The sequence below is a fragment of the Ochotona princeps genome, chromosome 26 (genome assembly GCF_030435755.1).
Source record: "Ochotona princeps isolate mOchPri1 chromosome 26, mOchPri1.hap1, whole genome shotgun sequence".
Taxonomy (NCBI): Eukaryota; Metazoa; Chordata; class Mammalia; order Lagomorpha; family Ochotonidae; genus Ochotona; species Ochotona princeps.
The window spans coordinates 872,873-899,294 of record NC_080857.1 but is presented as its reverse complement, the minus strand read 5'-3'; the positions used below and the strand labels follow the sequence as shown (position 1 = coordinate 899,294).

Below are 26,422 nucleotides of genomic sequence, written 5' to 3'. Positions count from 1 at the left end.
CCTGCCGTAAGGCAGCCCGGCCGCCCTCGCGACGCCGCCGCGCGCCGCGGGAACCGGGAGGCGCGGCATGGCGGCCTGCAGGGCCCGCGGGAGGAGCCTCCGCCCGGCGGCGTGGGCCGGCCGTGGGCCGCCCCTGTGCAGGCCGCGCGCGGACAGCGGCCCTGCGCGGGCCCCGGAGCGCGGGGAGGCCGCGCCGAGCCGGGTAAGCGCGGCGGGCGGAGGGGACACCGCGAGCGGACAGCCCGGGCCGTCCCCTCGGAGCGCCGGTCGCCGGGAGTGACCCCCTCGGAGACCCCGGGACTGTCCGTCCTCAAGACCCAGGGGCCTCCTCCCGCAGCTGCAGGGCAAAAGTTGCTCTGATTTGGGGTGCTGACCTCACCAGCAGCGGCTTGTCCCCCTACCCGGCTCCAGCAGCCCAGGCTCTAGTTTTTTTTTTTTTTTTAAAGATTTTATTCATTTTTATTGGAAAGCCGGATATACAGAGAGGAGGAGAGACAGAGAGAAAGATCTTCCATCCGATGGTTCACTCCCCAAGTGGTCACAATGGCTGGAGCTGAGCCAATCCAAAGCCAGGAGCCAGGAGCTCTTCCAGGTCTGCCACGCAGGTGCAGGGTCCCAAGGCCTTGAGCTGTCCTCGACTGCTTTCCCAGGCCACAAGCAGGGAGCTGGATGGGAAGTGGAGCTGCCGGGATTAGAACCGGTGCCCATATGGGATCCCGGCGCGTGCAAGGCGAGGACTTTACAATGCTAGCGCTCTAGATCCATCTTTTTAAATATTTATTTGAAAGACAGATAAGAGGAGGTCCTTCAATTGCTGCTTCTCTCCCTGGCTGGTGGAGCTGGGGCTGGGCCAGGCGTGGAGCTTGGCACTCAGCGTGAGCCCACCTGTGGGTGCTAGGAACCCAGGTGCTGTCACCATCAGGCAGCCAGCAGGGCCCCGCCCACACCCTCTGATGTGGGGACAGTGGTCACGGCCCCTGCACCAGGTGTCAACCTCCGTTGGGTTTTGTTTGGATTGTGTATTTAAAAACTTTTTGAGATATTTATAATTTTTGAACAAATTTTTCATATTTGCCTGTTTTTCAGTCTGTTGGTTATCTTTTAAAAAGCAGGCAATTTTCATTTAATGAAGTACATATGATTCTGTTTACTTTGTTATTAAAGATAATTTATGTCTATGAAGTCAAAGTCAGAGGGGGGAGAGCTGGGGTAGGGGAGAGAGAGGGTGAGAATCAATAAATCTCCCGCCTGCTGATAGCGACAGCAGCCGGGGTTCGGGCCAGCTACAGTCCTGGCCCAGAAGTCCATCTGGTCTCCCGGGGTGGTGGGTGCCCGGCCCTTGGGCTGCCTCCGCTGCCTTCCCTGAGTTGCAGGGGCGGAGGCAGAGCGTCTGGGACTCCCCGGCCCCGGGAGCTGCTGGGAGCTGTACTTTCAGGGGAGCCGTGAGCAGGGGGTGTGCCTTGCTAAGTCGGCCCTGTGAGTTTTGTAATACTGAGGCTTTGCTTTCTGCCACAGGCCTCGGCATTCCGTCCTCCTCGGAAATCTTGTCATGACTGGATAGGGCCCCCGGATAAGCACTCCAACCTGCGGCCTGTCCACTTCCACGTCCCTGAGCGTGAGTCGCCGCTGCAGCAGAAGCTCAGAGAACTGAGACGAGAAACGCAGCAGTGGAACCAGCAGTTCTGGGCGTGCCAGAACCTGGCTTTTACCAAGGTAGCTGGGGGAGAATGCAGCTGGCCACCTGGGGCCAGCTTCTTGATTCTTAGCAGATCCTGGGGCTGTGTGTGTGTGTGTGTGTGTGTGTGGTGGGATGCGTGGGGTGTGTGTGTGGTGGGATGCGTGGGGTGTGTGTGTGTGTGTGTGTGTGGTGGGATGGCGTGGGGTGTGTGTGTGTGTGTGTGTGTGTGGTGGGATGCGTGGGGTGTGTGTGTGTGTGTGTGTGTGGTGGGATGCGTGGGGTGTGTGTGTGGTGGGATGCGTGGGGTGTGTGTGTGTGTGTGTGTGTGGACCTGAAGCCTGGCTCCGAGGGAAATGCCTGTGGGTGGTGTGTGAACCTCCATACCTGACAGCATGTTGCTAAATAAACTGCATGACAAAGAAATAGAAACAGTGCAACCCAGAAAAAAGCGGTATTTATCTTGTTCACTAGATTTGTAAGCAGTGCCTCCAAAAGTTTACTGTGCCTCTAATTTTCTATTAAAGCTTAATTAGTTTGAAGTTAGTTATAGAGAATGAGAAGTCTTCTGTCCCCTGGTTCACTCCTCAGGCGGCTGCAAGAGCCGGGCCGAGCCGGGCCGAGCCGGGCCGAGCCGGGAGCCAGGAGCTGCTTCTGGGTCTTTCACATGGGTACATGGGCCCAAATGCTCAGCTCATCTTCGACTGCATTCCCAGGTCATTGGCAGGGAGCTGGATCGGAATGGGAGCAGCCGGGACACGACCCTGTGCCCATGTGGAACCTTGGTGCCACAAGGGGCGCTTCTACCCACTAGGCCGCAGTGCCCGCTCCTGCACGTCTGTATGTTCTGGTGGGCGTGATGCGCCACGCCTTGGGACGTGTGCCGCCCGACTTCTCCCGACAAAGGAGGCGGGAAGACAGAGATGTTGATTCTGTTAGTTTTCTTCTTTCAGGAAAAAGAGGAGTTTATCCGCTCGAGACTCGAAGCCAAAGGCCTGGGACCCAGAACGGAGTCAGGTCAGTATGTCTGTTCTCTGTGGTTGTTTGGGTAGGGCCGCCACGTGGGAGATGAGAGGACTGTGGAGGGCGAGGCTCAGACGGGCATTCTGGACAGTGAGGCCGCAGATCGGAGGTCCATCATGACCTCCCCCTCCCCTCCGGATTGGCGCGCACTGGCCATTGCGGCTCACTTGGGGAGTGAATCATCGGACGGAAGATCTTCCTCTCTGTCTCTCCTCCTCTCTGTATATCTGGCTGTAATAAAAATGAATAAAATCTTAAAAAAAAAAAAAAACTTAAAAAAAAAAAAAAGAAAAAGAAAAACAGTTGCAGAGAGAGGGAAAAAAGCAGAAAGGGATGTCGCCTCTGCTGGCTTCTCCCCACATGTCTGCACGGCCAGAGCTGAGCGAGACAGAAGTCCGCAGCCAGGAGCTGCTTCCGGGTCTCCCACGTGGGTGCAGGGGCCCCAGTACTTGGGCCGTCCTCCACTGCTCTCCCAGGCCACAGCAGGGAGCTGGATGGGCAGTGGAGCAGCCGGGACATGAACTGACACCTGTATGTGATGCTGGTGTTACTGGCAGTGCCACCGTGCCAGCCCCCAGTGCCACCATCTTAGCAGGGAAGTGCTCCAGGCCCTGGGCTCAGAACAGCTTCTCCTTCACTGGGGTCTTTTTTTGTTGCTTCCTCAGTTGTACAGTGTGTTGCAAACCTTGTATGTCCTCTCTGAAATTTATTATTGATGCTGTTCTTGATGCTCCAGTTAATGAAATTATTTTATTTTTAAAGATTTACTTATTTGTTTGAAAGGCAGAGTGTCAGAGGAAGAGACAGTCAGTTGTCTGCCATCTGTCAACTGCCCACGTGCCGGAACAGCCAGGGCCCGAGTGGGCCTGAGCCAGGAGCAGGGCTTGGGCGTGGCTGTCCACTGGGCTGTCAGGACTGCAGGGCTCAGCTGCTCGTCCTTCGCTTCCCAGGACTCACGGCATCAGGGAGCTGAGTGGAGGTGCACGGAGGCCAGGGCTTGGACCGGGCCCCTCCTATGGCCTTCAGGCGTCAGCTGCCACGCCACAGCGCCTGGCCCAGCACTGTTCAGTTGGTTTTCAGATTGTTCGTTGCTGTGAATAGAATTGTAGCTGGTCGCAGCACCGGTCTGGATTCTCTTTTTTTTTTTTTTTTTTTTTTTTTTAAGATGTATTTGTTTTTATTGCGAAGTCAGATATACAGAGAGAAGGAGAGACAGAGAGGAAGATCCTCCATCTGATGAGTTCACTCCCCAAGAGGCCACACGGCTGGAGGTGAGCCAATCCAAAGCCAGGAGCCAGGAGCTGCCTCCAGGTCTCCCACGCGGGTGCAGAGTCTCAAGGTGCTGGGCCACAAGCAGGGAGCTGGATGGAAGTGGAGCTGCCTGGATTAGAACCGGTGCCCACATGGGATCCCGGCCCGTGCAAGGCGAGGAACTTAACCGCTGCACTGTCACTCCGGGCCCTGGTCAGGATTCTTTAAGCCTTCTGTGAGTCATCTTTCTGTTTACCCTTCCCCCTTAATTTTTTTAAAATTTATTTATTTATTTATTGGAAAGGCAGATTTACAGAGAGAAGGAAATACAGAAAGACCCTCTGTCTGCTGGTTCACTCCCCAAGTGGCCGCAGTGGCTGGAGCTGAGCTGATCCGACGCTAGGAGCCAGGAGCTTTGGGTCTCCTACATAGGTGCGGGTCCCAGGCTCTGGGCCGTCCTCTGTCACACCTTCCCATTAATGTTTAGTGTTTATGTTGTTAACTTTCAGGTCAGAAAGCAACACTGAATGCAGAGGAAATGGCCGACTTTTACAAGGAGTTTCTTAGTAAGAATTTCCAGAGGCACATGGACTATAACAGGTGTGTGCCTCCCCTGAAGTTGGTGCACTTGCCCGCCTCAGGTGGGCGACTTGTGTTTCTGTGTCTGTGCAGAAGTTGCCTGATAGCTGCAGCATGTGTGTGTGGCGCCTGCAGTTCTCAGCCCTGAGCTCTCTGTGGTGCCGGGGTCCGGGGTAGGCGAGGGTGGGAGCAGGGCATCCACAGATCCCTGCAGTGGCATCAGGATGGCACAGGCCCCTGGCCAGCACCCCAGAGATAAGTGATCACTGTGGGTTCCAGTCAAGTTGTGCTTGCTTGGTGCTGGCACATGGGTCGCCTCTGGCTGGACCGGTGGTACCAGCAAGTACACTGCTCCCTCCTGGGACCCCACGTGCAGAGCAGGCGGGCGCAGAACAGTGAGCGCCCCAGCAGATCCCCACTTGCCCGATGGAGTGCTACATCTGTGGACACGCCCCGGCTACCCCTTCCCACCAGAGGTCGTCAGCCTTGTCAGCCGTCACGTCAACACCACGCACAACCTCAAGGTGCTGGCCGCCAGACCCAAGGGGACTGCAGTGTCGAGGCTGGCGTGGCTGTTGAGGGAGGAGGGAGCTGTCCTGCCGACCCCGCCTTGCCTGGTCCCACCGTGTCCTTGGACTGTCATGGCGTCAGCAGGTGCTGAGCTCGCAGCAGCTTTTCAGATGCCCTCTTCCGCGATGTGTTTGAAAGACACAGCTACAGAGGAGAAAGATGAAGGCTGCTGGCTCACTGCCCAAATGGTGGCAGTGGCCAGAGCTGGGCCAGACTGCAGCCAGGAGCCAGGAGTTTTCTCTGGGTCCCCCAAATGGATGCCAGGGCACAAGGACTTGGACCATGCTGTGCCGCTTTCAGGAGCCAGGTCAGGAGTGGAGCGGCTGGGCTCTGACCAGTGGCCTGCGATGCTGGCTTTGCCCGTGGTGCCGCCACGCTGCCCCTCAGGAGCTTTTAGGCTGGCTGCAGACACATGATGTTCTGTACAAGGAAACTTCAAAAAGTTTGTGGGAAATGAATTTAAAAGACATTGATTTTGGTGCAAATAAACTGAAGCTGGGCTGTTGGCTCGGAGGTGCTGAAGTTAGGAGCCAGGAACTCCAATTTTTTTTTTTTTTAAGATTTGTTCATTTTATTACAGCCAGATATACACAGAGGAGGAGAGACAGAGAGGAAGATCTTCCGTCCGATGATTCACTCCCCAAGTGAGCCGCAACGGCCGATGTGCGCCGATGCGCGCTGGAAACCTGGAACTTCCTCCGGGTCTCCCACGCGGGTGCAGGCTCCCAATGCATTGGGCCGTCCTCGACTGCTTTCCCAGGCCACGAGCAGGGAGCTGGATGGGAAGTGGAGCTGCCGGGATTAGAACCGGCACCCATATAGGATCCCGGGGCTTTCAAGGCGAGGACCTTAGCCGCTAGGCCACGCCGCCGGGCCCGAACTCCAGTTTTTAAATGCATGCTTTGTTCTTTCATCATACACATTTTTCTTTTTTTTTTAAAGATTTATTTTTTAATTTTTATTGGAAAGGCGGAAATACACAGAGGAGGAGAGACAGAGAGGAAGATCTTCCGTCCGATGATTCACTCCCCAAGCGGTTGCAACGGCTGGAGCTGAGCCAGTCCGAAGCCAGGAGCCTCTTCCAGGTCTCCCACACAGGTGCAGGGTCCCAAAGCTTTGGGCCGTCCTCCATTGCTTTCCCAGGCCACAGGCAGGGAACTGGATGGGAAGTGGTGCTACCAGGGTTAGAACCAGTGCCCATGTGGGATCCCGGTGTGTGCAAGGCGAGGACCTTAACCACTGTGCCATCGCGCCGGACCCCATACACATTTTTCATGAACTTTCTGAAGTCTTCAGATTTCTAGGTGAACTGCCAAGAAATCAAATTTGGAGTTTGCAGTGGTGGGACTAGGACCGTGCTGCAGGCCCGGCCGCCTGTGCTGGGGCTGATTCGGGTCTCAGCTGCTGTGCCCCGGAGGGCAGGGGACAGTGACCCGCATTCTTGGCTCCTGATCCCAGCGGGCCCTGGCCTGGCTGCTTCAGACTTTGGGACTTGAACCAGCAGGTGGCAAATCTGTTTCTCTTGTCAGTCACTCTGGCTTTCAGATAACTGTTAAAGACAGGAATCATCACGCTGGAGGGAGGGGGGGCACAGGCCCAGCTGCCGGCAGTCCCAGCTCTCTTGCAGGGGCCATTCGTGTCCCCGCTACTCTACTTCCCGGCCAGCTCCCTGCGGTAGCGGCAGGGGACGCACACGTGCAGGGGCCTGGCAGATGCTCCTGGCTCAGCGTGGTTTCACCCTGGCTAGTTCAGCCATTTGGAGAGTGAAACACTAGGTAGAAGATCTCTCTCTCTGTTTTTCCCTCTCATGTAATTCTGCTTCTCAGATGAGGTAAATCTTACCAAAAAAAGCTCAGGGGAGGAAAAGTCTAATTAGAGATTGTCCCTGAAACACTTGAATTTTGCAGTTCTCAAGATGTTGTTTGAGTTCTATTTGAACGGCAGACAGAGAGAGACCATCTGTTGATTCACTCTGCAAAGGTCTGGGACATCTGAGACTGGGTCAGGTCAAGGCCAGATGCCAGCTGCCCACCCAGGTCTCCCACATGGGTGCTGCTCTGCACTGCTATGCCTGGGTCAGGGGCAAACAAGCTGGCCCTGCCCTGAGGCACTGGCGTGAGAGGTGGGCTTGCCGGGGGACTGTTCCAGGGCACCGGCGTGAGAGGTGGGCATCCTGGCTGGCAGCTCAGCCGCTGTCCCTGGTTTGTGTACCTGAGGCTGTTGCCATTGTGAAGTGGCTGGGCTCCGATCAGGCACCTGGTGGAGTGTGACCCACAGCAGGCTGGCCGTTTGCTGACTGGTGCTCGCTCTAGATGAGCCAGCAGAGAGTCTGGCCACCTTTCTTCCCCACGACCTCCTGCCCCCGCTTGCCCTGGAAGTGGGAAGTCTGCTTTCCCCCCCACATGCCATCAGTCATCCGTGTGGGTGAGGGGAAGCGCACACCTGGTGTGCTCACTGCTCATCACTGGCAGGTGTGTGTGTGTCGGGGGGTCCTTCCAACCTGTTCCCTGGACCTGGCCATGTGAGGTCCGTGGGTCCTGGGTGTAATCTGGAGCCCCGACACTTGGCATTTGGGTTGCCCCATCTTCCCAGAGAACAAGGCGGGAATCTTCCCCGGCTGGGCTGCACAGGCGGCTGAGTTGGCTGGTTTCGGCCTTTCCTGTAGAGAGAGCCGGCGAGTCTGTGCAGTGTGGACCTCGCCGGGCCTGGGTCCTCTCCAGAGGTGCAGATCCATGGAGGAGGGAGCTACCTTAGCTTCTCCCGGTGGAGGACTGTCTGCACACAGGCACACAGCCAGGAAGTGCCTGTGCCCCACCCTTCCCACGGGGCGTGCAGCAGGCAGCCTGAGCCCAGCCTGTGGCGGGAGGGTGCCTCTGATGCTTGCCTGGGGAGGCCGGCCGCGGGGAGCCACGCATCCTGGCCTCGACTCAGTACTGCTCTTCCTCCCTAGAGGCTGGTACAGGCGCAATCTCATCATTACCTTCTGCATGGCGAGAGTGGCCCTGGAGAGGCTCTGGAACACGCTCAGACGGAGGCCCAAAAGCACTTAACAGCCCGCCTGACCGCCTGGCCCTGGCGCCCACTTGCTGGGAGGACATGGCGGACTCTGGAGCTGGAAGTGCCCCAGTGCCTGGCTCCTCCTGGCTGTGGCTCCCACCACTTTCCTGGTGCTGATGGAGCGAAGCACCGTGTGCCCACTTCGGTTTGGAATTCTGTCAGGTCAGAATGGAACCATACACAAATACTAATAAACCTTGTGCAGCAAGCCTGGGCTCCCTTGGCAGAAATGTGAAGGCTGACCACAGTGCTGCCCCGTGCCGGAGTGCAGTGTCCCGATGTCCTCCGGGTCTCCCAGCGGGCACAGGGGTCCAGGGCCTGAAGCCGTCCTCCACTGCTGTCCCAGGCCATAAGCAGGAAGCAGGATTGCAAGCAGAGCAGCCGGGACTTGAACCGATGCTCGTATGGTATGCCCATGCTGCAGGCTAAGGCCTAACGTATACCATGCCACTAGCCCCCTGTGCTCTCCTGGCAAAGCTCAAACATGGCGAGCATGGTGGGTGCTGGGGGCTGGACAGGCAGGCCCGAGTAGCTGCCCTGGACACTTGGCATCACGTGTTTGTCCAGACCCATAGATGCCAGGGCCAGAGCGAGCCTTGAGGTAAGGGTGACCCCAGGTGACCTAGCCAAGTCAGCATGGGCTCCTGTGCGGTGACAGGCCCAGGGGTGGCTTGGTCTGTGTCTGCCACTGCCCCTGGGTGGTTGTGTGTCCCAGTGGTGTTTGGGGAAGGGATGGCCATCTTGGTTCAGGCTGCCTGGGAGTTGTGGAGGACAGTGAAGCGGCCCGACTCGGTCTTGGTCTGTGCAGCATGGCGCTCTGGGCTCTCAGGCCCCCTTCTCTTCAGGAGGGGCAGAAGGTCTGTGAGAGAGGTGCCATCTTGTAGGGGTCCTCCCCTGGGAAGGGACTCGGGTCTGTGAGCCCGTGTGCAAGCAGGGACAGGAACTGGTGCTGCAGATGAAGCCCTCGCTAGGCTCAGCCGCGTGCTGAGTGTTGGTTCGAGTCCCACCTCCATGTCCAATCCAGTTTCCTGCTGTGTACCCGGGAGGAATGAGGTGACCACGCCAGTCCTGGGCCCCACGACCCCTGGGGAGACCTGGCGCAGCTCCTGGCCCCACCCGCATCTCCTCTCGCCGCACGCCGCACATCTGCCAGAGCGCCTGGGCTCTCCGGGGCCTCCCTGGGCTCTCTGTGTCCTCAGATGCAGCCACGCTCCTCACCCCTGCCGCCCTTGCTCTGCCATGTGTGATGCAGGGACCCCATCCCCTGGAGGCCAGCTAGCTGCTGCCCGCAGAGCGGCCTGGCTGGACAGGAACACCTGCCCCAGCTCCACTGGTGCCATGGCCTCTGTCCGCCGTGGCCCTGCGGCCTGCAGCACCTCTGCTCACGCCTTTCCTCTTGCCGCTGCTGCCTGTGGATGTGGGAGTTCCTGCTGTCAGTGGGGTGTCTGCCTGGGCCTGGCCTTGGGCTGGACAGTGCGTGCTGGACCTACTGCACAGCTGAGTTGTGAGGCTCACAGCTAGCCCCAGCTGGGGAGGGGTGCCCAGCCTGGCAGGCGGCAGCCCCAGGATCGGCAGTTCTGACCTCATGTCTGTATCTGCCATGCTCACCTGACCCTGTGGCTGCATCCCGCTGCGAGGCTCACCTGGATGGCAAGTGGCTTCTGCAGTGTCACCAGGCCTCTCCCTGCCCAGAACCCAGAAGCCCTTGGGGCAGCTGAGCTCCCAGCCGGGAAGCTGTGTCGGCCACCCGGTCAGGGTGGGACGGGGCTCAGTGCCCAGCTCCTGCGCGCTGTCCCTGGGCAGCTCCAAGCCCTCCTGGATGGGCTGACGAGGGGTGGAGCCACCGGGCACCCCCAGGCCAGGGGGCAAGAGGAGAGGCGGGTGCTGCAAGCAGGGAAGGCTGCCCTTCTAGGAGGTCCCCGATTGGTCCAGGAGCAGGTGCAGCTGCTGGGACGCCTGCCCTGGCTGCCAGGCCCCGTGCCCCAGGTGGCGCCAGAAAGACAATAGTGAGTGTGTAAGAAAATATGTACAACATGAAATAGGCCATCCTGACCACTTTCTGTTTTAAAGTATATTTTTTAAAGATTTATTTATTTTTCATTGTAAAGTCAGATATATATAGACAGGAGGAGAGACAGAGAGGAAGATTTTCCATCCGATGATTCACTCCCCACGTGAGCACAACGGCCGGTGCTGCGCCGATCTGAACCTGGGAGCCAGGAACCTCTTCCGGGTCTCCCACACACGTACGGGGTCCCAAGGCTTTGGGCCGTCCTCAACTGCTTTTCCAGGCCACAGGCAGGGAGCTGGATGGGAAGTGGAGCTGCCGGGATTAGAACCGGCGCCCATATGGGATCCTGGTGCTTTCAAGGTGAGGACTTTAACCACTATGCTATCACGCCGGGCCCTAAGTTTTTTTTTTATTTATTTTTTATTGCAAAGGCATATTTTTATAAAGAGAAGGAGAAAGAAGGATCTTTCAACCACTGATTCACTCCCCAAATTGAATTGTCACAGTGGCTGGAGCTGGGCCAGTTCACAGCCAGGAGCTTCTTCCTTGTCTTCACACGATGCAGGATCCCAAGGCTTTGGGACCATCCTCTGCTGCTTTCCCAGGCTATAAGCAGGAAGTTGGATCGAAAGTGGAGCATCTGGAACTTCAACTGACACCCAGTTGGGATGCCAGCACCATGGGCAAAGGCTTAGCCTTGTATTCCATGCCGTACACCCCACAATTATTATTATTATTTTTGTAAGATTTATTCCATTTTTATTACAAAGTCAGATACACTGAGAGGAGGAGAGACAGAGAGAGGAAGTGGAGCTGCTGGGATCAGAACCAGCGGCCATATGGGATCAAGGCGAGGACCTTAGCCACTAGGCTACGCCGCCGAACCCCACAATTATTATTTTTGAAGATGTGGTAAGGGCCTGGTGTGATGGATCGATGGCTAGATCCTTACTTTGCCAAATGGGTGCTGGTTCATGTCCTGGCAGCCCCACTTCCCATCCAGCTCCCTGCTTGTGGCTTGGGAAAGCAGTTGAGGACAGCTCAAAGCCTTGGGACCCTGCACCCGTGTGGGAGACCCAGAAGAGGCTCCTGGCTTCAGATTGGCTCAGCTCTGGCTGTTGCAGCCACTTGAGGAGTGAACTAGCAGGTGGAAGATCTGTCTGTGTGTTTCTCTGTACATCTGCCTTTCCAATAAAAATAGATGTTAAACTAGAAGCTGTGGTAAATACAGACAGGATGCAGTTTGCTCTGTGGCCACGTGGCAGTGCTGAGTTATTACCTGGGTGCTTTCATTGCGTGTGAGCGCTGGTTCAAGTCCAGGCTGTTCTCCTTGTGCCGCAGCTCCCTGCTAACAGCCTTGGAAAGCCCCTGAAGGGGCTCAGGCGCTCGACTCCCTGCCGCCACATAGGGGCGGGTCTGGCAGAGCGCCTGGTCCCTGACTTCGGCTTGGACCAAACCGTGGCCATCGCAGCCATTTAGGGAGTAAAACAGCAGATGGAAGATCTCTGGCTCTCCCTGTCTCTAACTGCCTTTCAAAAAGTAGCTTTTTAATGGTGACTGTAAGCATGTTGAGTGGACAGGCCCATCAATACAAGCAGTGCCATCTTTGGACTCTGAAACGCTGCTGGGACCCCCACATCCTGGGGGAGACCCTCGGCGATTTCCTGCTGATGCTTACCCTGGGAGGCGGCAGGGCCACATGGGAGGCCCAGGATGGAGTCCCGGGCTCTTGGCTGCAGCTTGGCTCCACCCAGCCTGTCGCAGGCTGCTGGGGAGTGAGCCAGCGACAGATGTCTGTCCTTCAAATAAAATGTGAGTCAACATACTGCACAGTGTCGTGGGCTCCAGTGGCATCGGTCCCTTCGCACCTGACCTGTGTCACTCAGTACAGTGCCTGCTGCACCGAGATTGTGCCGTTTAAGGCCGCCTGGTAGCTGTCCATGCTTGGGCCGCAGCTGGCCACAGCGAGAATGGGCTGAGCAGGTGAGCATGTCCTGGTGCTGACCACGCTGCTGGCCCGTGTGCACTGTCTCCTGCTCACTGCCCCGCCCAGAGCCACAACATGGGCTCAGGCCTGCAGTCCGCTCTCCGTGGCCCGTGGGCTTCCTGCCTCCCTCCAGCCCCACCTCAGCACCTGCGTTCAGTCCCTGGGTGCGCCTGAACAACCGTGCCTTCTTCATGCAGCTGATATTAGTAAATGTTTCTATTTCCTAAATGTAAGGACTGTACTCGTTAATGTGTGTGAAACACTTTAGTACCCGCTCCCCCAAAGAAGAAGGAAAGCAGGAAGCCCACTGGGTCTCGAGTCAAAATCAGCCCTGTGGTTTCAGTGCGTACTGTTACTGCCAAGTCAAAAAGTGATGGCAAAACAAAACAAACAAAAAAAGGCCCTCTTGGCTCAGTGTGCTTTCCTGCTGCTCATCTGTGCGTTCCATTGTCCCCTGCGGAGACGCGTGCCTTGTGCAGTGACATGGTGCGTGCACATCTGTGGGACATGGTTAAGCCGTTTAGGTCCGTTACAGCCACACTGAGTACCTGGCACTGGGCCGCGCATCCAGTCACAGTGTGCCTGGGAGGTGGCAGAGGATGCCCCAGATTGTTGGGTGCCTGCCATCCACGGGGAGACCCTGTTAGAATTCCTGGCTCCCGGCTTTTGCTTCTCTCTGTCGTTCAAGTAGAAACGAAAATCTAAGCGTTTTAGGAGGTCTGCGAATGGAAGGTGACAGGAGGGTGATACCCATGGCCCTGTGACTGAAGATGGCGTCCAGTGTCATGCGTGTCGAGGTGAAGAGGGGAGACCACGCTGACTCTGATTAGACAGGCAATGGCCGTGGTCACGCGGGAAGACCGTGGAGTCAGTCCCGCCGTGGCCGTGGTCACATGGAGACCATGGAGTCAGTCCCGCCGTGGCCATGGTCACGTGGGGAGACCATGGAGTCAGTCCCGCCGTGGCCATGGTCACGCAGGGAGACCATGGAGTCAATCCTGCCGTGGCCGTGGTCACGCGGGAAGACCGTGGAGTCAGTCTCGCCGTGGCCATGGTCACATGGAGACCATGGAGTCAGTCCCGCCGTGGCCGTGGCCACATGGAGACCATGGAGTCAGTCCCGCCGTGGCCGTGGCCACATGGAGACCATGGAGTCAGTGTGGCCGTGGCCACATGGAGACCATGGAGTCAGTCCCGCCGTGGCCGTGGTCACATGGAGACCATGGAGTCAGTCCCGCCGTGGCCATGGTCACGTGGGGAGACCATGGAGTCAGTCCCGCCGTGGCCATGGTCACGCAGGGAGACCATGGAGTCAATCCTGCCGTGGCCGTGGTCACGCGGGAAGACCGTGGAGTCAGTCTCGCCGTGGCCGTGGTCACATGGAGACCATGGAGTCAGTCCCGCCGTGGCCGTGGCCACATGGAGACCATGGAGTCAGTCCCGCCGTGGCCATGGTCACGCGGGGAGACCATGGAGTCAATCCTGCCGTGGCCGTGGTCACGCGGGTAGACCATGGAGTCAGTCCCGCCGTGGCCACATGGAGACCATGGAGTCAGTCCCGCCGTGGCCGTGGCCACATGGAGACCATGGAGTCAGTCCCACCGTGGCCGTGGTCACATGGAGACCATGGAGTCAGTCCCGCCGTGGCCATGGTCACGCGGGGAGACCATGGAGTCAGTCCCGCCGTGGCCATGGTCACGCGGGGAGACCATGGAGTCAGTCCCACCGAGGCCGTGGTCACGCAGGGAGACCATGCAGTCAGTCCCACCGAGGCCGTGGTCACATGGAGACCATGGAGTCAGTCCCGCCGTGGCCGTGGTCATGCGGGGAGACCATGGAGTCAGTCCCGCCGTGGTCACATGGAGACTATGGAGTCAGTCCCGGTGTGGCCGTGGTCACATGGAGACCATGGAGTCAGTCCCGGCGTGGCCGTGGTCACGCGGGGAGACCATGCAGTCAGTCCCACTGAGGCCGTGGTCACATGGAGACTATGGAGTTAGTCCCGCCATGGCTATGGCTAACTGTGATGACACCTGAGGGTGAAGACTCCTCTACAGCAGCTCCTCTGGGGCTCCATCAGCCCTCCTGGACGCTGCCTGTCCTGCCCTGAGACCAGCCTGTGAGTACCTGCATGGCCAAGCGGGGATGGGCACTGGGCGGCTCACCCTGGCTGACAGGCGCCCCACTCGGACAAGGAGCCTGCCGTGGGGCGTGGGGAAGGGTGTGTTCTGAGCCTGGCGTAGCGTCAGAGGACTTGCAGCGGACGGGACAGGCTTTCACTGGTCCTTGAAGTAAGTATGGGTGTGTGGATAGGGCAAGGAGATGGCTGAAGCTTAAAAACCAGAGCCTGTGCAGAGGGGGCAGCATTGCTGTGGCGTGAGGGCATCCCCACTGTCCCCACTGTCCCCACTGTCCCCACTGTCCTCGGTGGCTGTGCAGAGGGGGCAGCATCACTGTGGCGTGAGGGCGTCCCCACTGTCCCCACTGTCCCCACTGTCCCCACTGTCCTCGGTGGCTGTGCAGAGGGGGCAGCATTGCTGTGGCGTGAGGGCGTCCCCACTGTCCCCACTGTCCCCACTGTCCCCACTGTCCTCGGTGGCTGTGCAGAGGGGGCAGCATTGCTGTGGCGTGAGGGCATCCCCACTGTCCCCACTGTCCCCACTGTCCCCACTGTCCTCGGTGGCTGTGCAGAGGGGGCAGCATCGCTGTGGCGTGAGGGCGTCCCCACTGTCCCCACTGTCCCCACTGTCCTTGGTGGCTGTGCAGCCCGCCCGCCCCTTGGAAGCTTTCCACACCAGCTTCCCAGGGCAGGTGCAGTGCGGCAGGCTAGGGATCCTGCATCCTGGGGCAGGGTGCCAACCTGAGCTCCGACTTCTCTGCTCTTGTCTTTATTTTAGATTGATTGATCGATTGATTTTGATTGACCTGAAAGGCGGAGTTAGAGAGAGGAGAGATGGGGAGAGAGCGATCTTCCATTGTCTCTCTCCCTCCCAGATGTCAGCAGTGGCTGGGGCTGGGCTGGGTTGAAGCTAGGAGCTTGGAACCTCCTCTGGGTCTCCCGCCTGGGCACAGGGACCCAAGCAGCTGGCTGTCCTCTGCTGCTTGCCCAGGTGCGTCAGCAGGGGGCTGGAAGGGATGCTGAGGGATGGGTGTGCCACAGCTTCCTGTGAAATGCACACCCAACTAGGCTGGGGAGGTACCCTGGAAGTTGCATGGATTCCCCTTGTAGATTTAAATTCTGACACCAGACTGGGTGTGACCTGTGGCCCAGGGCAAGGCAAGACAGCCCAGATTAGTCCCGGGTCCGGATGCCAAGCCCAGGCACACCCTGTGACTCGTCCCCAAGCCTCGCACAGCCTGCCTGCCCAGCTGGGAGAGGCACGCCTGTGACTCGGGGCCACCCTTCAGGCCGAGGAGTGCTTTCTTGCAGAAATGGCATCCCATATGGGTCCTGGTTCTAGGCTCAGCCACTCCATCTCTGATCCAGCTCTCCGTTCCTGTGCCTGGAAAAGTGGCAGAAGATGGTCCCCGCTCCCGTGTGGGGGACCCAGATGAATCCCCTGGCTCCTGGTCCCTGCTCCCGTGTGGGGGACCCGGATGAATGCCCTGGCTTTGGCTTTGTGCAGCTCTGGCCTTTGTGGCCCTCGGGGCTGAATCAGCACATGGACAACCTCGCTTCTGCATCTTCTCTCTGTCACTTTCAGAATAAATGGATGAAAAGCAAGTCACTTCCTTTCTCAGGTCCACTTGGTTTGCTGCGTGGAGTACTGTGGTGCCTGTCCACCTGTGGGGACCTTTGAACCAAGGCGTTGCCCCTTCTTCCTGGGTCCATCAAGCTCTGAGGGACGCGGGCCCCTCCCCTTCCCCTGCCGCAGGGCCACAGGTTGTCAGCTTATGTGCCTGGCCTTGGCAGGGTGGCACTGCAGGCCCCTGGCTCTCCCATGGCCCAAGGGCCCAGAGGGCAGAAAGAAATGTTTGGTCACCATAGCGACCTTCTGGCCTCAGCCCACCCCGCCTGGGTCCTGTGGTGCCCACCAGCTCTGCTCAGAGTCCCAGGCTGTGGGCCCGTCTGCCTGGGATGTGGAGCTGGGGACTGAGGCATCAGACGTGGAGGAATGCAGAGCACCGGACACCTGCACTTGGAAGAAAGAAACAGAGCCTGGGAGGAAGGCCATGACCCAGGCCAGGGCCTTCCCGCACGCACGACCCAGGCCACGACCCAGGCCAGGGCCTTCCCGCACGCACGACCCAGGCTAGGGCCTTCCCGCACACACGACCCAGGCCACGACCCAGGCCAGGGCCTTCCCGCACGCACGACCCAGGCCACGACCCAGGCCAGGGCCTTCCCGCACGCACGACCCAGGCCAGGGCCTCCCCGCACGCACGACCCAGGCCACGACCCAGGCCAGGGCCTCCCCGCACGCACGACCCAGGCCACGACCCAGGCCAGGGCCTCCCCGCACGCACGACCCAGGCCACGACCCAGGCCAGGGCCTCCCCGCACGCACGACCCAGGCCACGACCCAGGCCAGGGCCTCCCCGCACGCACGACCCAGGCCACGACCCAGGCCAGGGCCTTCCCGCACGCACGACCCAGGCCACGACCCAGGCCAGGGCCTTCCCGCACGCACGACCCAGGCCACGGCCTTCCCGCACGCACGACCCAGGCCACGACCCAGGCCAGGGCCTTCCCGCACGCACGACCCAGGCCAGGGCCTTCCCGCACGCACGACCCAGGCCACGACCCAGGCCAGGGCCTTCCCGCACGCACGACCCAGGCCAGGGCCTTCCCGCATGAAGGACCTCCAGCTTCATGGGAGGGAATAGCTCAAAGTGTTCTTCACCGACAGAAGCAGCCTGCAGGTCCTTACCTGCTCCCCTGGGACACCTGGGCTCTGACTAGCTGCGCAGCTCTCTGCTGGCTCCCGGGCTGCTCAGCAGCCATTAGGACATGTATGAACAGGTGTTTTAGGGTCCACCTCAGGGAACTCCAGGTCTTGCCCACCCCCTGGCTCCTCTCAAGTGGCCCCCAGGACAGAGGCTGAGGTCCACCTGACATGAGCCCCTGAAATCACTGAGGGACATGCCGTATCAGTGGCAGCAAGGAAACCCTGGGCCAGTGGGGCCTCGGGGGTCCTGTCAGGCCCAGGGTTCAGAGCAGAGCTGAGGCCAGTCCTGGGCAGATACAGCATGGAAGGCTTCCCGGCACAGGGGCCTTTGGCTGCATGTCTGTGTTTCCCAGTCCTTCATCCGAAGAGCACGGACACACAGCCCCCTCCAAGTGTCTTCGGTCTCAGAAATGGGCAGCTGACACTTGCTGGGTCAGCCCCATCCTGTTCTTTTTTTTTTTTTTTTTTTTAAGATTTATCTATTTTATTACAAAGTCACATATACTGAGAGGTGGAGAAACAGAGAGGAAGATCTTCTGTCCAATGATTCATTCCCCAAGTGAGCCGCAATGGCCGGTGCGCGCCGATCCGAAGCCGGGAACCAGGAACCTCCTCCGGGTCTCCCACACGGGTGCAGGGTCCCAAGGCTTTGGGCCGTCCTCGACTGCTTTCCCAGGCCACAAGCAGGGAGCTGGATGGGAAGTGGAGCTGCCGGGATTAGAACCGCTGCCCATATGGGATCCCGGGGCGTTCAAGGCGAGGACTTTAGCCACTAGGCCACGGCGCCGGGCCCGGCTAGGGCTGATCTTGAGGTGCCAACCTCCGGTGGGGGTCTGCTTGGCACTGACCCCTCCCGTCCTGTCTCTAGATGTTTCAGCTTTGAAAAGGAGACATGCACCCTACTCCTTCCATCCCTTCCCCATGCAAGTGCAAGCAGGACTTGTGGAAGGTACATCTGTGGTCAGGCTGTGTGTACGTGGGCCATGGTGTGGTCAGGCTGTGCGCGTACGTGGGCCATAGTGTGGTCAGGGTGTGCGTACGTGGACCCCGTTGTATCAGGCTGTGTGTATGTGACTGTGTACGTGGGCCATGGTGTGGTCAGGCTGTGTGTATGTGGGCCGTGGTGTGGTCAGGGTGTGCGTACGTGGACCGTGGTGTGGTCAGGCTGTGTGTATGTGGATCCCAGTGTGGCAAGGGCCAGCCAGACCTTGCAGCCGGGTCAGGTCTGAGGGCACACAGGAGGCTGCACCTCAGGTCTCCATACAAAGCAAGGCAGGCCGCGGGTTCAAAGCAGAGCTGAGGCCAGTCCTGGGCAGGTACGGCATGGAAGGCTTCCTGGCAGAGGTGCCTTTGGCTGAATTCCCGTGTACATTCCAGGCGGAGTGGACAGCATGGTTAGGGGCGTGGTGGTGTGACAGCCCAACCAGGGCTGAGGGCATTAAGGGCAAGAGCTGGAGGCTGGCAGCACCAGGTCCTGGGCCTTGCAGACAGAGCTGAGGCCCATGAACCTAACCCCAGGGTGAGGATGGATGGGACTCCACGGCGATGCACCAGCCATGGCCCTCCGAGCTCCTTCCTGTGAGAGGGTTCCTGCCTGGAGTCCTCCCCTTGGGCCCCACCCACTGCCTCAGCTCGTCCCAAGGTCCTGGTCATCATCGCGTCTTGGCTTTTCTCCTGAGCATCTCAGGGTGTGACACAGTGGAGTGGGTGACGGGATGAGCTGTCCCTGCGTAGGGGCACAGAGGAATACCAAGGAGCAGGGTAAGGGCCTCAGTTGCGCCCAGCCCGTGTCCTCGGTCCCCAGAGCTCCCTGAGTGCATCCGGTGACGAGAGCACTCGGCAGCCTAGGGTGGGCCGCTCCAACAGCAGTTTCCAGGGCTGGGGGGAGGGGTCTCCGGTGGGTCCGGCTCTGCGCGCCCTCCCCCACGCCGCCGGCCACACCGCGTCGCTGGCCACGGGCGACGGCGGCCAGGGGGAGCCGGGCCCCAGGCCTTGAATCCGCAGCGCCCTCGGCCGGGTGCTGAGTCAGGTCCGCACCCGGGATGCGGCAGCACCGGCCGCAGCCACCGCCCTGGAGGCCCTGGTAGCGCCAGGCCCGCACGCGGGGGTGCCGAGCGCAGGCCAAGGGCGGGGACTGTTCCGAGAAGGGCCTGCGGCTGGTCGGCGCCTCAGAGGGGCCACGCCCGGCGCAGCTCCGCACAGCCCGGCCCCGCGCGCCCCGGCCCCGCGCGCGCACCCCGGGGCCGCCCGCGGGGCGGTGCGGGGCGGGTGACGTCACGGACGCGCGGCCTTGTGGGCGGGCGCGACGCGGAGTCGCCATTTTCGGCGGCGGCGGCGGCGGCGGCGGCGGCGGAGTGACCGGCCGGGCGCGAGGCTGCGAGGACGCGTCGGGCTGCGCGGCGGCCCCAGAGGACGGCGCCGCGGGCCGAGGATGCTCCGTGGCTGCCGCGCCGGCGCCCGTCTCCCGTGAGCGCGGCACCGCGCCCGAGGCGCTCGCGACGGGCGGCGCCGTCCCCGGAGCTGACAGCGCCAGAGAGCGCGGCCGCGGACAGGACGGTGAGTGTCCGGCGCCGCCCGCCGCCCTCCCGGGCAGGCCTCGGGCGCCGCGCGGCCCCGTCCCCGTCCGCTTCCCCGTCCCCGTCCCCGTCCGCGCCCCCGTCCCCGTCCCCGTCCCCGTCCGCGCCCCCGTCCCCGTCCGCGCCCCCGTCCCCGTCCGCGCCCCCGTCCCCGTCCGCGCCCCCGTCCCCGTCCCCGTCCGCGCCCCCGTCCCCGTCCCCGTCCCGGCCGGCGCTTTGTCCCAGCCTCGCTCTTGCTCGCGCCCCCGCCCGCCGCGGCACCGCCCTGCCGGGCGCTGTCACCGCTGGATGCGCGGTGTCCTGCTGGGCTTGTAGGTCATGCCGTGTGCTGTTGGGGTGGACGCCGCCTGCTTTGTGCTTGACGGGGAGGACTCGCTCAGACCGGGTTTTGCGGGAGTGTGGGAGTGGACAATGTGGGGTAGCCCCTAAGATCCCCCGAGGAGAGCAGTTAGCTCCAGGGTGGTCCTGGTACCTCATGACCGTGATGGAGCCATATACCTTGTATAGATTGGGGTGGGGCTGGCCAGGCAGTGGACCGACCTGCCCCAGGACTATGTCGGTGGCCGGAATCCTTGCAGAGCCTAACTGGGCCTTGGCCCCGAGTGGTTGCGAGCGAGGAGTGGAGTGGAATGACCCACGGATTAGACAGCTCAGACCTCAGGGAATTAAATGTGGGAGGGAGGCAGTCCTCCCCAGGCCATGAAGAATGCAGCCTCATGTTGTCGTGGGGGCTCCTGTCGGCCGCAGTCACCTCACCCAGGCCCTGCCCACTGACTGGCCCGACACCACGCCTGGGGTAGTGCCGCTGGGGGGGAGCACATGGTATTGGAAGTATTTCAGGCAAAATCTAGAGTTTACATTTTCGCATGTTAGATTTCTCCATTCTTATGTGTGTTTCCAGCATTGTTCCCGTGCGTGGACGGCTGAAGGCCGTGTTAAAACACGCTCATGTGACAGGGACATAATGGGAAAGTTAGAGCTGAGTGAGCTGTGAGGACGCTGCCGCTGAGTGGCCTTCCTTGCTGAGCTGAATCTTAAAGCAGCACTTTGTGCAGTCAGAAAGTGAAGGGGATCTTCCAGAGACCCCTCAGGGCGTGGGGTCAAGGGTTAGAGGTCAGAGACCCCTTAGAGTGTGGGGTAAAGGCTCAGAGATCAGGCTGCAAATGGTTCTAGATGCGTGGAGCCAATGAGGTGGCACTGGCCGCCAGCAGCACTCCGTGTGGGCTGGGCAGGACCCGTGCACCCGTGCCCGCAGACACTGCACAGCCGTGGAGCAAAGGGAGTGGTGAGGGCAGTGCCCGCAGGGAAGGGTGTGGCGGGAAGATGAGGCCAGTGGGCTTCCGGGGCTGCAGTGGGCATGGGCAGCACAGGGCAGGGGCTGTGATGAGCTAGTGGGAAGCTGCGCACGCCAGTCGTGAGTGTGGGCAGAGGAGCAGCTGGGCAGCCAGATTGGAGGCGGCCAGCTGCCCTGCGGCAGGCCCGCACTGTGTCTCCGCGGACTCCTGGCCCCGCGCAGCCCACACCCTGCAGGCCTCTTCGGCAGTGCTGCGTGTTAGTCATCTTCATTTGCTGTCATTCTCCGCTTCCCTTGGTAGTGCCTGTTGAGATTGCTTATCTCCACTGCGTCCCAAGGGCTCCCTGACTGGTGTGCCTCCCCAGTGAGCCCACAGGGGGCCAAGACTGCAAGGGTGGTTCTGGCTGCTGTGGGGGAGGGGTCAGGCGGCCCTTAGGGTGTCGCGGTGGAGTGGGGGCTGGGCTGCTGCCTGCAGTGAGGGGGCCGTGATGTCGTTGGAAGCCAGGGGCAAGGCAGGAGGTCACGCTGCCCTGGCTGCAGGCAGGCTATGGCCAGAGCCATCTCCTGTTGTGGCTGTACTGTGCTCCCCAGCACCGTGTGTGCTGGGGTCGTGTGCATTAGGGTTTATGTAGCTTATCTCGACGCTTGTTGGTGGCAGGTGGGTTGTGCACACTGTTGAAGGGAACGGATGTGTGTTGGGGAGCGACCGCTTAGAGCTGAGTTTGGGGTGTGTCTCCAGTAGAGGCCGCGAGCCTGGTGGCTTAGGGCGCTCAGAAGCCCTGTGTGTGGCTGCTCTGCTGACCACCCCGCTGCTCTAAGGCACCAGAAGACAGCAGACCTGGGGCACCCACTGGAGTTCTGGGCTTCTGGCTCCTCGCGCCCGCCGCAGGCAGCTGGAGGCCGCCGCCCGCTCTTTGGCACCACTCTCCTGGCCTCGGGCCGCCATGCTGTGCAGGGCTGGAGCTGCAGCCTCACGTGGATGGTGACATGCAGCACTACTGGTGCGTGGTTGTCATCACCTGGGAGGGCTTTGCTCCACGTTTTGTGTTGTTTAAGTTGATCATTTTTACCGCTGGAAAAAAAAGATTTTTTTTTAAAGCAAAGTTGAGAAGGGTTGGCACAATGGCTCAACAGGCTAGTCCTCTACCTTGTAGCACCAGCATCCCATATGGGCACTGGTTTGTGTCCCAGCTGCTGCACTTTCCATCCAGGTCCCTGCTTAGGGCCTGGGAAAGCAGCAGTAGACGGTCCAAAGTCTGGGGACCCTCTACTCATGTAGGAGACGCAGAAGCTCCTGGCTTTGGGCCAGCTCAGCTGTGGTCATCATGGCCATTTGGATGGAAGATGTTTCTGTCTTTCCCTGTCTCTGTAAATCTGCCTTTACAATAAAAAAAAAAAATCTTAAACAACAACTTGAGAAGTAGAGAGAGAAAGATTGTAACTGCTAATTGACTTCTGGCCAGTCACTAAATCCAGGTGTCCCCGGTGGGTGGCAGGAGCCTGACCCTTGAGCATGCTGCCTGCCTGCCCATGGTCCCTGCCTGCCCATGGTCCCTGCCTGCCCGTGGTCCCTGCCTGCTCGTGGTCACTGATTGTCCGTGGTCCCTGCCTGCTCGTGGTCACTGATTGTCCGTAGTCCCTGCGTGCCCGTGGTCCCTTCCTGCCTGTGGCCCTGCCTGCCCGTGGTCCCTGCCCGTGGTCTCTGCCTGCCCGTAGTCTCTGCCCGTGGCCCTGCCTTCTGACTGGGTATTATAGGAACCTGGATTCAGGAGCCAGGGCAGGTGGTGAGCCCAGCCCTCTGCTGTGGACTCACTAGGTCCTCAGTATCATGCAGTTGCTGTTATCTTAAGCTGGGGGCTGTGACATGTGTTCATGTGTCTATGAATTTCCCATTTCCTGTTTAGCAGATTGCCACTGATTAGTGGCTCGGGAGGAGCTGGGCTCAGCACAGCCTGGAGTGTGACTTGGCTCCCGGACGGACTGGCGCTGGCGTCCTGCAGGCTCCTGGCGTGTCCAGGTCGCTGGCTGTCAGCAAGGGCCTTCTCTTAGCTCTGTCAGTGCCACGTGCACTGCCCCATGGTCTTGGCCTTCAGAGCAGCTGTGGGAGCCTCCTGCAGCGTCTTGGGGGTGAGGTGAGGCCCCCTGTGTCTCTCCTGGACCTCAGAGCCCTGCAAAGTCTGGCCACAGCGGCCCTGGGCTGTGCTGGGCAGTCTGTTGGGAGCAATGGGGAGCCTGGGCTATCCTCCTCGCGCCCCAACACCTCTCACATTTTTCCAGCATTCCCAAACAGAGCCCCTGGTAACAGCCACCCTCTGGTGACCAGGAGGGGCCTGGGGTGTGAACGGGTGAACATGTAGTGCTGAGTGGTGGGAGTTGTTTTCAAGTTGAGATCCGGTGCTCATGCAGTCTCTGTGGCTGGAGTTACACTGTTGCAGCGCTGGTGTGTCTGCCACCAGAGGTTTCCTGTAGTTATCCCAGAGTTGCAGAGACGTGAAATTGTCGTATTTTGCATCCAGACTTTCCTGGAGCCTCGTGGTCTTGTGGTCCACCCTGTGGCTCCTGCCCGGAGTGTGTCCTGCTCCCGGGCCTGTGCTGTGCTGGCCCGGGGCTGCCGCTCCTTGTAGGTGGCCCTGGGAGAGCCCGTTGTCTCCGACTTTGGGCCAGGAGCAGAATTGCCGACGCTGTGGGTGGCCGACTGCCTTTTGCAGGAGCTGTGGGTTTTCTGGTGGGGTCTCACTGCTTGGTGCTTGGTGCTCCCTGGACAGGCCAGCCTCTGGTGCTCGCCAGCTGGCTGGCCTCTGGCCTGGGAGCTGTTGCCATTTCATTGAGGTTGTCCTGCTGGAGTGGAGTGTCCTGTTGGGTGACTTGGGGGCCTGAATGTTCAATGTTGCTACCCACTTTAAACATAGAATTACACCCTTCCTTTGAAAAAATGTGTTCATTTTTAGTGGGAAGGTAGACTTATAGAGAAAAGGAGAGACAGAAAGATCTTCTGTCTACTGGTTCAATCTCCCAAATGGCTGCAGTGGCTGGAGCTGACCTGGTCTGAAGCCAGGAGCCAGGAACTTCTTCCAGGTCTCTCACACGGGTGCAGGGTCCCAGTGCTCTGGGCCGTCCTTGACTGCCCTCCCAGGCCACAAGCAGGGAGCTGGAGGGGAAGTGGAGCAGCCGGGATTAGAACTGGTGCCCATATGGGATCCCGGCGCTTGGATGGGGAGATTCAGCAAACTGAGCCATTGTGGTGTTCCTCCCACTCCCTTTTTAATTTTTCAAAGATTTATCTGTTTATTTGAGAAGCAGAGAGAGCTTTTCCATCTGCTGGTCCACTCTCCAAATGGCCACACCAGCTGGGGCTGGGCCAGTCAAGCCAGGGGCTTCTTCCGGTCTCCCGTGGGTACAGGGTCCAGGCGCGTTAGCCATCCTCTGTCACTTCTTAGTGTATTAGCAGGGAGCTGGATGGGAAGTGGAGCAGTGGGCACCCCAGCTGGCACCCAGATGTGAAGCTCGGCCTACTACCTGTGCCACTGACCCCACGTCTCCTTTCTCGTGTCGTGTCTAGGACGTGGTCCCTCTGCCAGGTGCTCGTGCTGGTCCCTGGTTCTGAGTTGCTTTGCCTTGTGGCGGAATCCTGTGCCTCGGGCTTTGTTCCTGCGGCTCCTGCTTTCTGGTCTCTCTGTTTAAGCCTCTTGGGAAACTCGCCGCCCAGGAGTGAAGGGGCTGGGGGAGTTGTCGTTTCTTCTCTAACACTGTTGTTGTTGTTAAGTCACGTAGACACCAAGAAGGCTGTGTGGGAGCACCCCGTGGCCGCCCGTGCTGGGTCCCCCTAACCTGTCTGTTTCCACGCACAGCTACCCATGAGGCCGGCGGTCAGCCTTCCGTGTGGAAGTGATCTTGGGGTCCACGCTGCGGGCAGGGAGTCCGTGTGCTGCCCGGTGTCTGGCTGACCGTTGTGTGGTTCTTCTTTTTCTTTCCGTTTTTAAAAATAAACTTTTTAAATGTTGTTTCCATAGTTGACATGAGGCCCGCTGAGTCGGGTTGGGGTGGTGGGGAGGACGAATGCTTCTGGTTCACCTTTTCTCTTTTCTCCTGTGTCTGGGGGCGGAGGTGGGGAGGGAGGCGAGGGAGGACGCAGCTGTCGGCTGCTGCTACATCAGCAGCTCTGCATGGGCTGTCCACTTGATGGCCATAGAAACCCAGATGTGGAGAAGCATGTCCGAGGTGTTTGGATAGGTCTGAGATGCTGCTCGTGTCTTGCTCCAAGTTGAGAAGTCCCTCCCAGGTCCACTGGCTGACAGAGTCCACCCAGACACCTGCTGGCAAAGCTCGGCCAGGAGCTGTCCAGGCTGCTCTGCTCTCGGTCTTCTGACGTGGCCCTCGCCATCCTCCGCAGGCCCAGAGGAGCTGGCCGCCGTGTCCTCCCTGGGATCTGGCACGAGCAGCGAGGAGACCTCGTCCCTTCCCGTGACCACAGTTTTGAGTCCAGCGGTCTAGTGGGGAGTCCCCCAGAAACCTCACTGGGCTGACCCCAGACGTGACTGCTGCATGTGCCAGCCAGTGCAGGGTCCAGTTCAGTCTGTCACCCACATCAGACAGCACACACACTGGTGATTACAGTTGCCTGGTCAGTTCCACCTCCAGCTCTGTGTGCAGCCCAGCCTGCCACACACACCAGTGGAAACTTCAGCCTAGTTGCTGCAACCCCAACCCCCGCACCATGCCCACCTGCAGCCTGGGGGCCTGGGGCAGACACAGGATTGGCTCTGAGGTGAGGAGAGTCAGCAGACCAGCACAGTGCCAGGGGTCAGGAATAGCTTGTAAACTAAGGAAAGGCCAGTCAGAAAAAGCACATTTAAAAATCAGCTCTTGGGCCCAGCGCAGTGGCCTAGCAGCTCAAGCTTTCACCTTGAACGCATGGAGATCCCATGTGGGCGCTGGTTCTAATCCCAGCAGCCCTGCTTCCCATCCAGCTCCCTGCCTGTGGCCTGGGAAAGCAATCAAGGACGGCCCAAGGCCTTGGGCCCCTGCACCCACGTGGGAGACCCAGAAGAAGCTCCTGGCTCCTGGCTTCAGATCGGCTCAGTTCCAGCTGTTGCGCTCACTTGGGGAGTGAATCATCGGATGGAAGATCTTCCTCTCTGTCTCTTCTCCTCTCTGTATATCTGCCTCTCCAATAAGAATAAATAAATCTTTTAGAAAATTGAGAAATGAAGCTTTTTCTTTTTTAAGATTTGTTTGAGACATAATGACAGAAGTTTCCCGTGTGCTGACCCGCTGTGCGGTCACTCACGGCGGCCTGGGCTGGGCCACGCAGGCGGTTCACACGCGTGCACAGGCCCTCTTCTGCGGCCTGCCCAGGGCTCTATCATCGAGCCAGATGGGAGGGGGCAGCCAATGCCTGTGTGGGACACTGCGCAGTTTAACCTACTATGCTACAATGCTGGTCTCAGAAATAAAGCTTTTTGTATCTTTGGAAAAGGGTGAAAAATATTTGTAGCAGTTAATATGAAAAA

The 26,422-nt window shown here is 59.6% G+C and overlaps 2 protein-coding genes across 11 annotated transcripts in view; both read left to right on the top strand.

Moving 5' to 3' along the window:
• The first annotated feature begins 48 nt into the window (after nt 1–48).
• LOC131478043 (cytochrome c oxidase assembly factor 8) lies at nt 49–8,182 on the top strand. The gene is made up of 5 exons (XM_058655495.1): nt 49–202; nt 1,516–1,713; nt 2,629–2,692; nt 4,459–4,549; nt 8,049–8,182. The coding sequence occupies exons 1-5, from the start codon at nt 68–70 to the stop codon at nt 8,146–8,148; spliced, it is 588 nt and encodes a 195-aa protein (XP_058511478.1). The 5' UTR covers nt 49–67; the 3' UTR covers nt 8,149–8,182.
• An 11,177-nt stretch (nt 8,183–19,359) lies between these two features.
• Nucleotides 19,360–26,422, top strand: part of KLC1 (kinesin light chain 1) — a 31,847-nt gene continuing 24,784 nt past the window's right edge. For all 10 annotated transcript variants that reach the window (XM_058655478.1, XM_058655476.1, XM_058655474.1 and 7 more), the window contains exon 1: nt 19,360–19,598. The gene's annotated coding sequence lies outside the window, so the exon portion shown is untranslated. The remainder of the gene's footprint in view (nt 19,599–26,422) is intronic.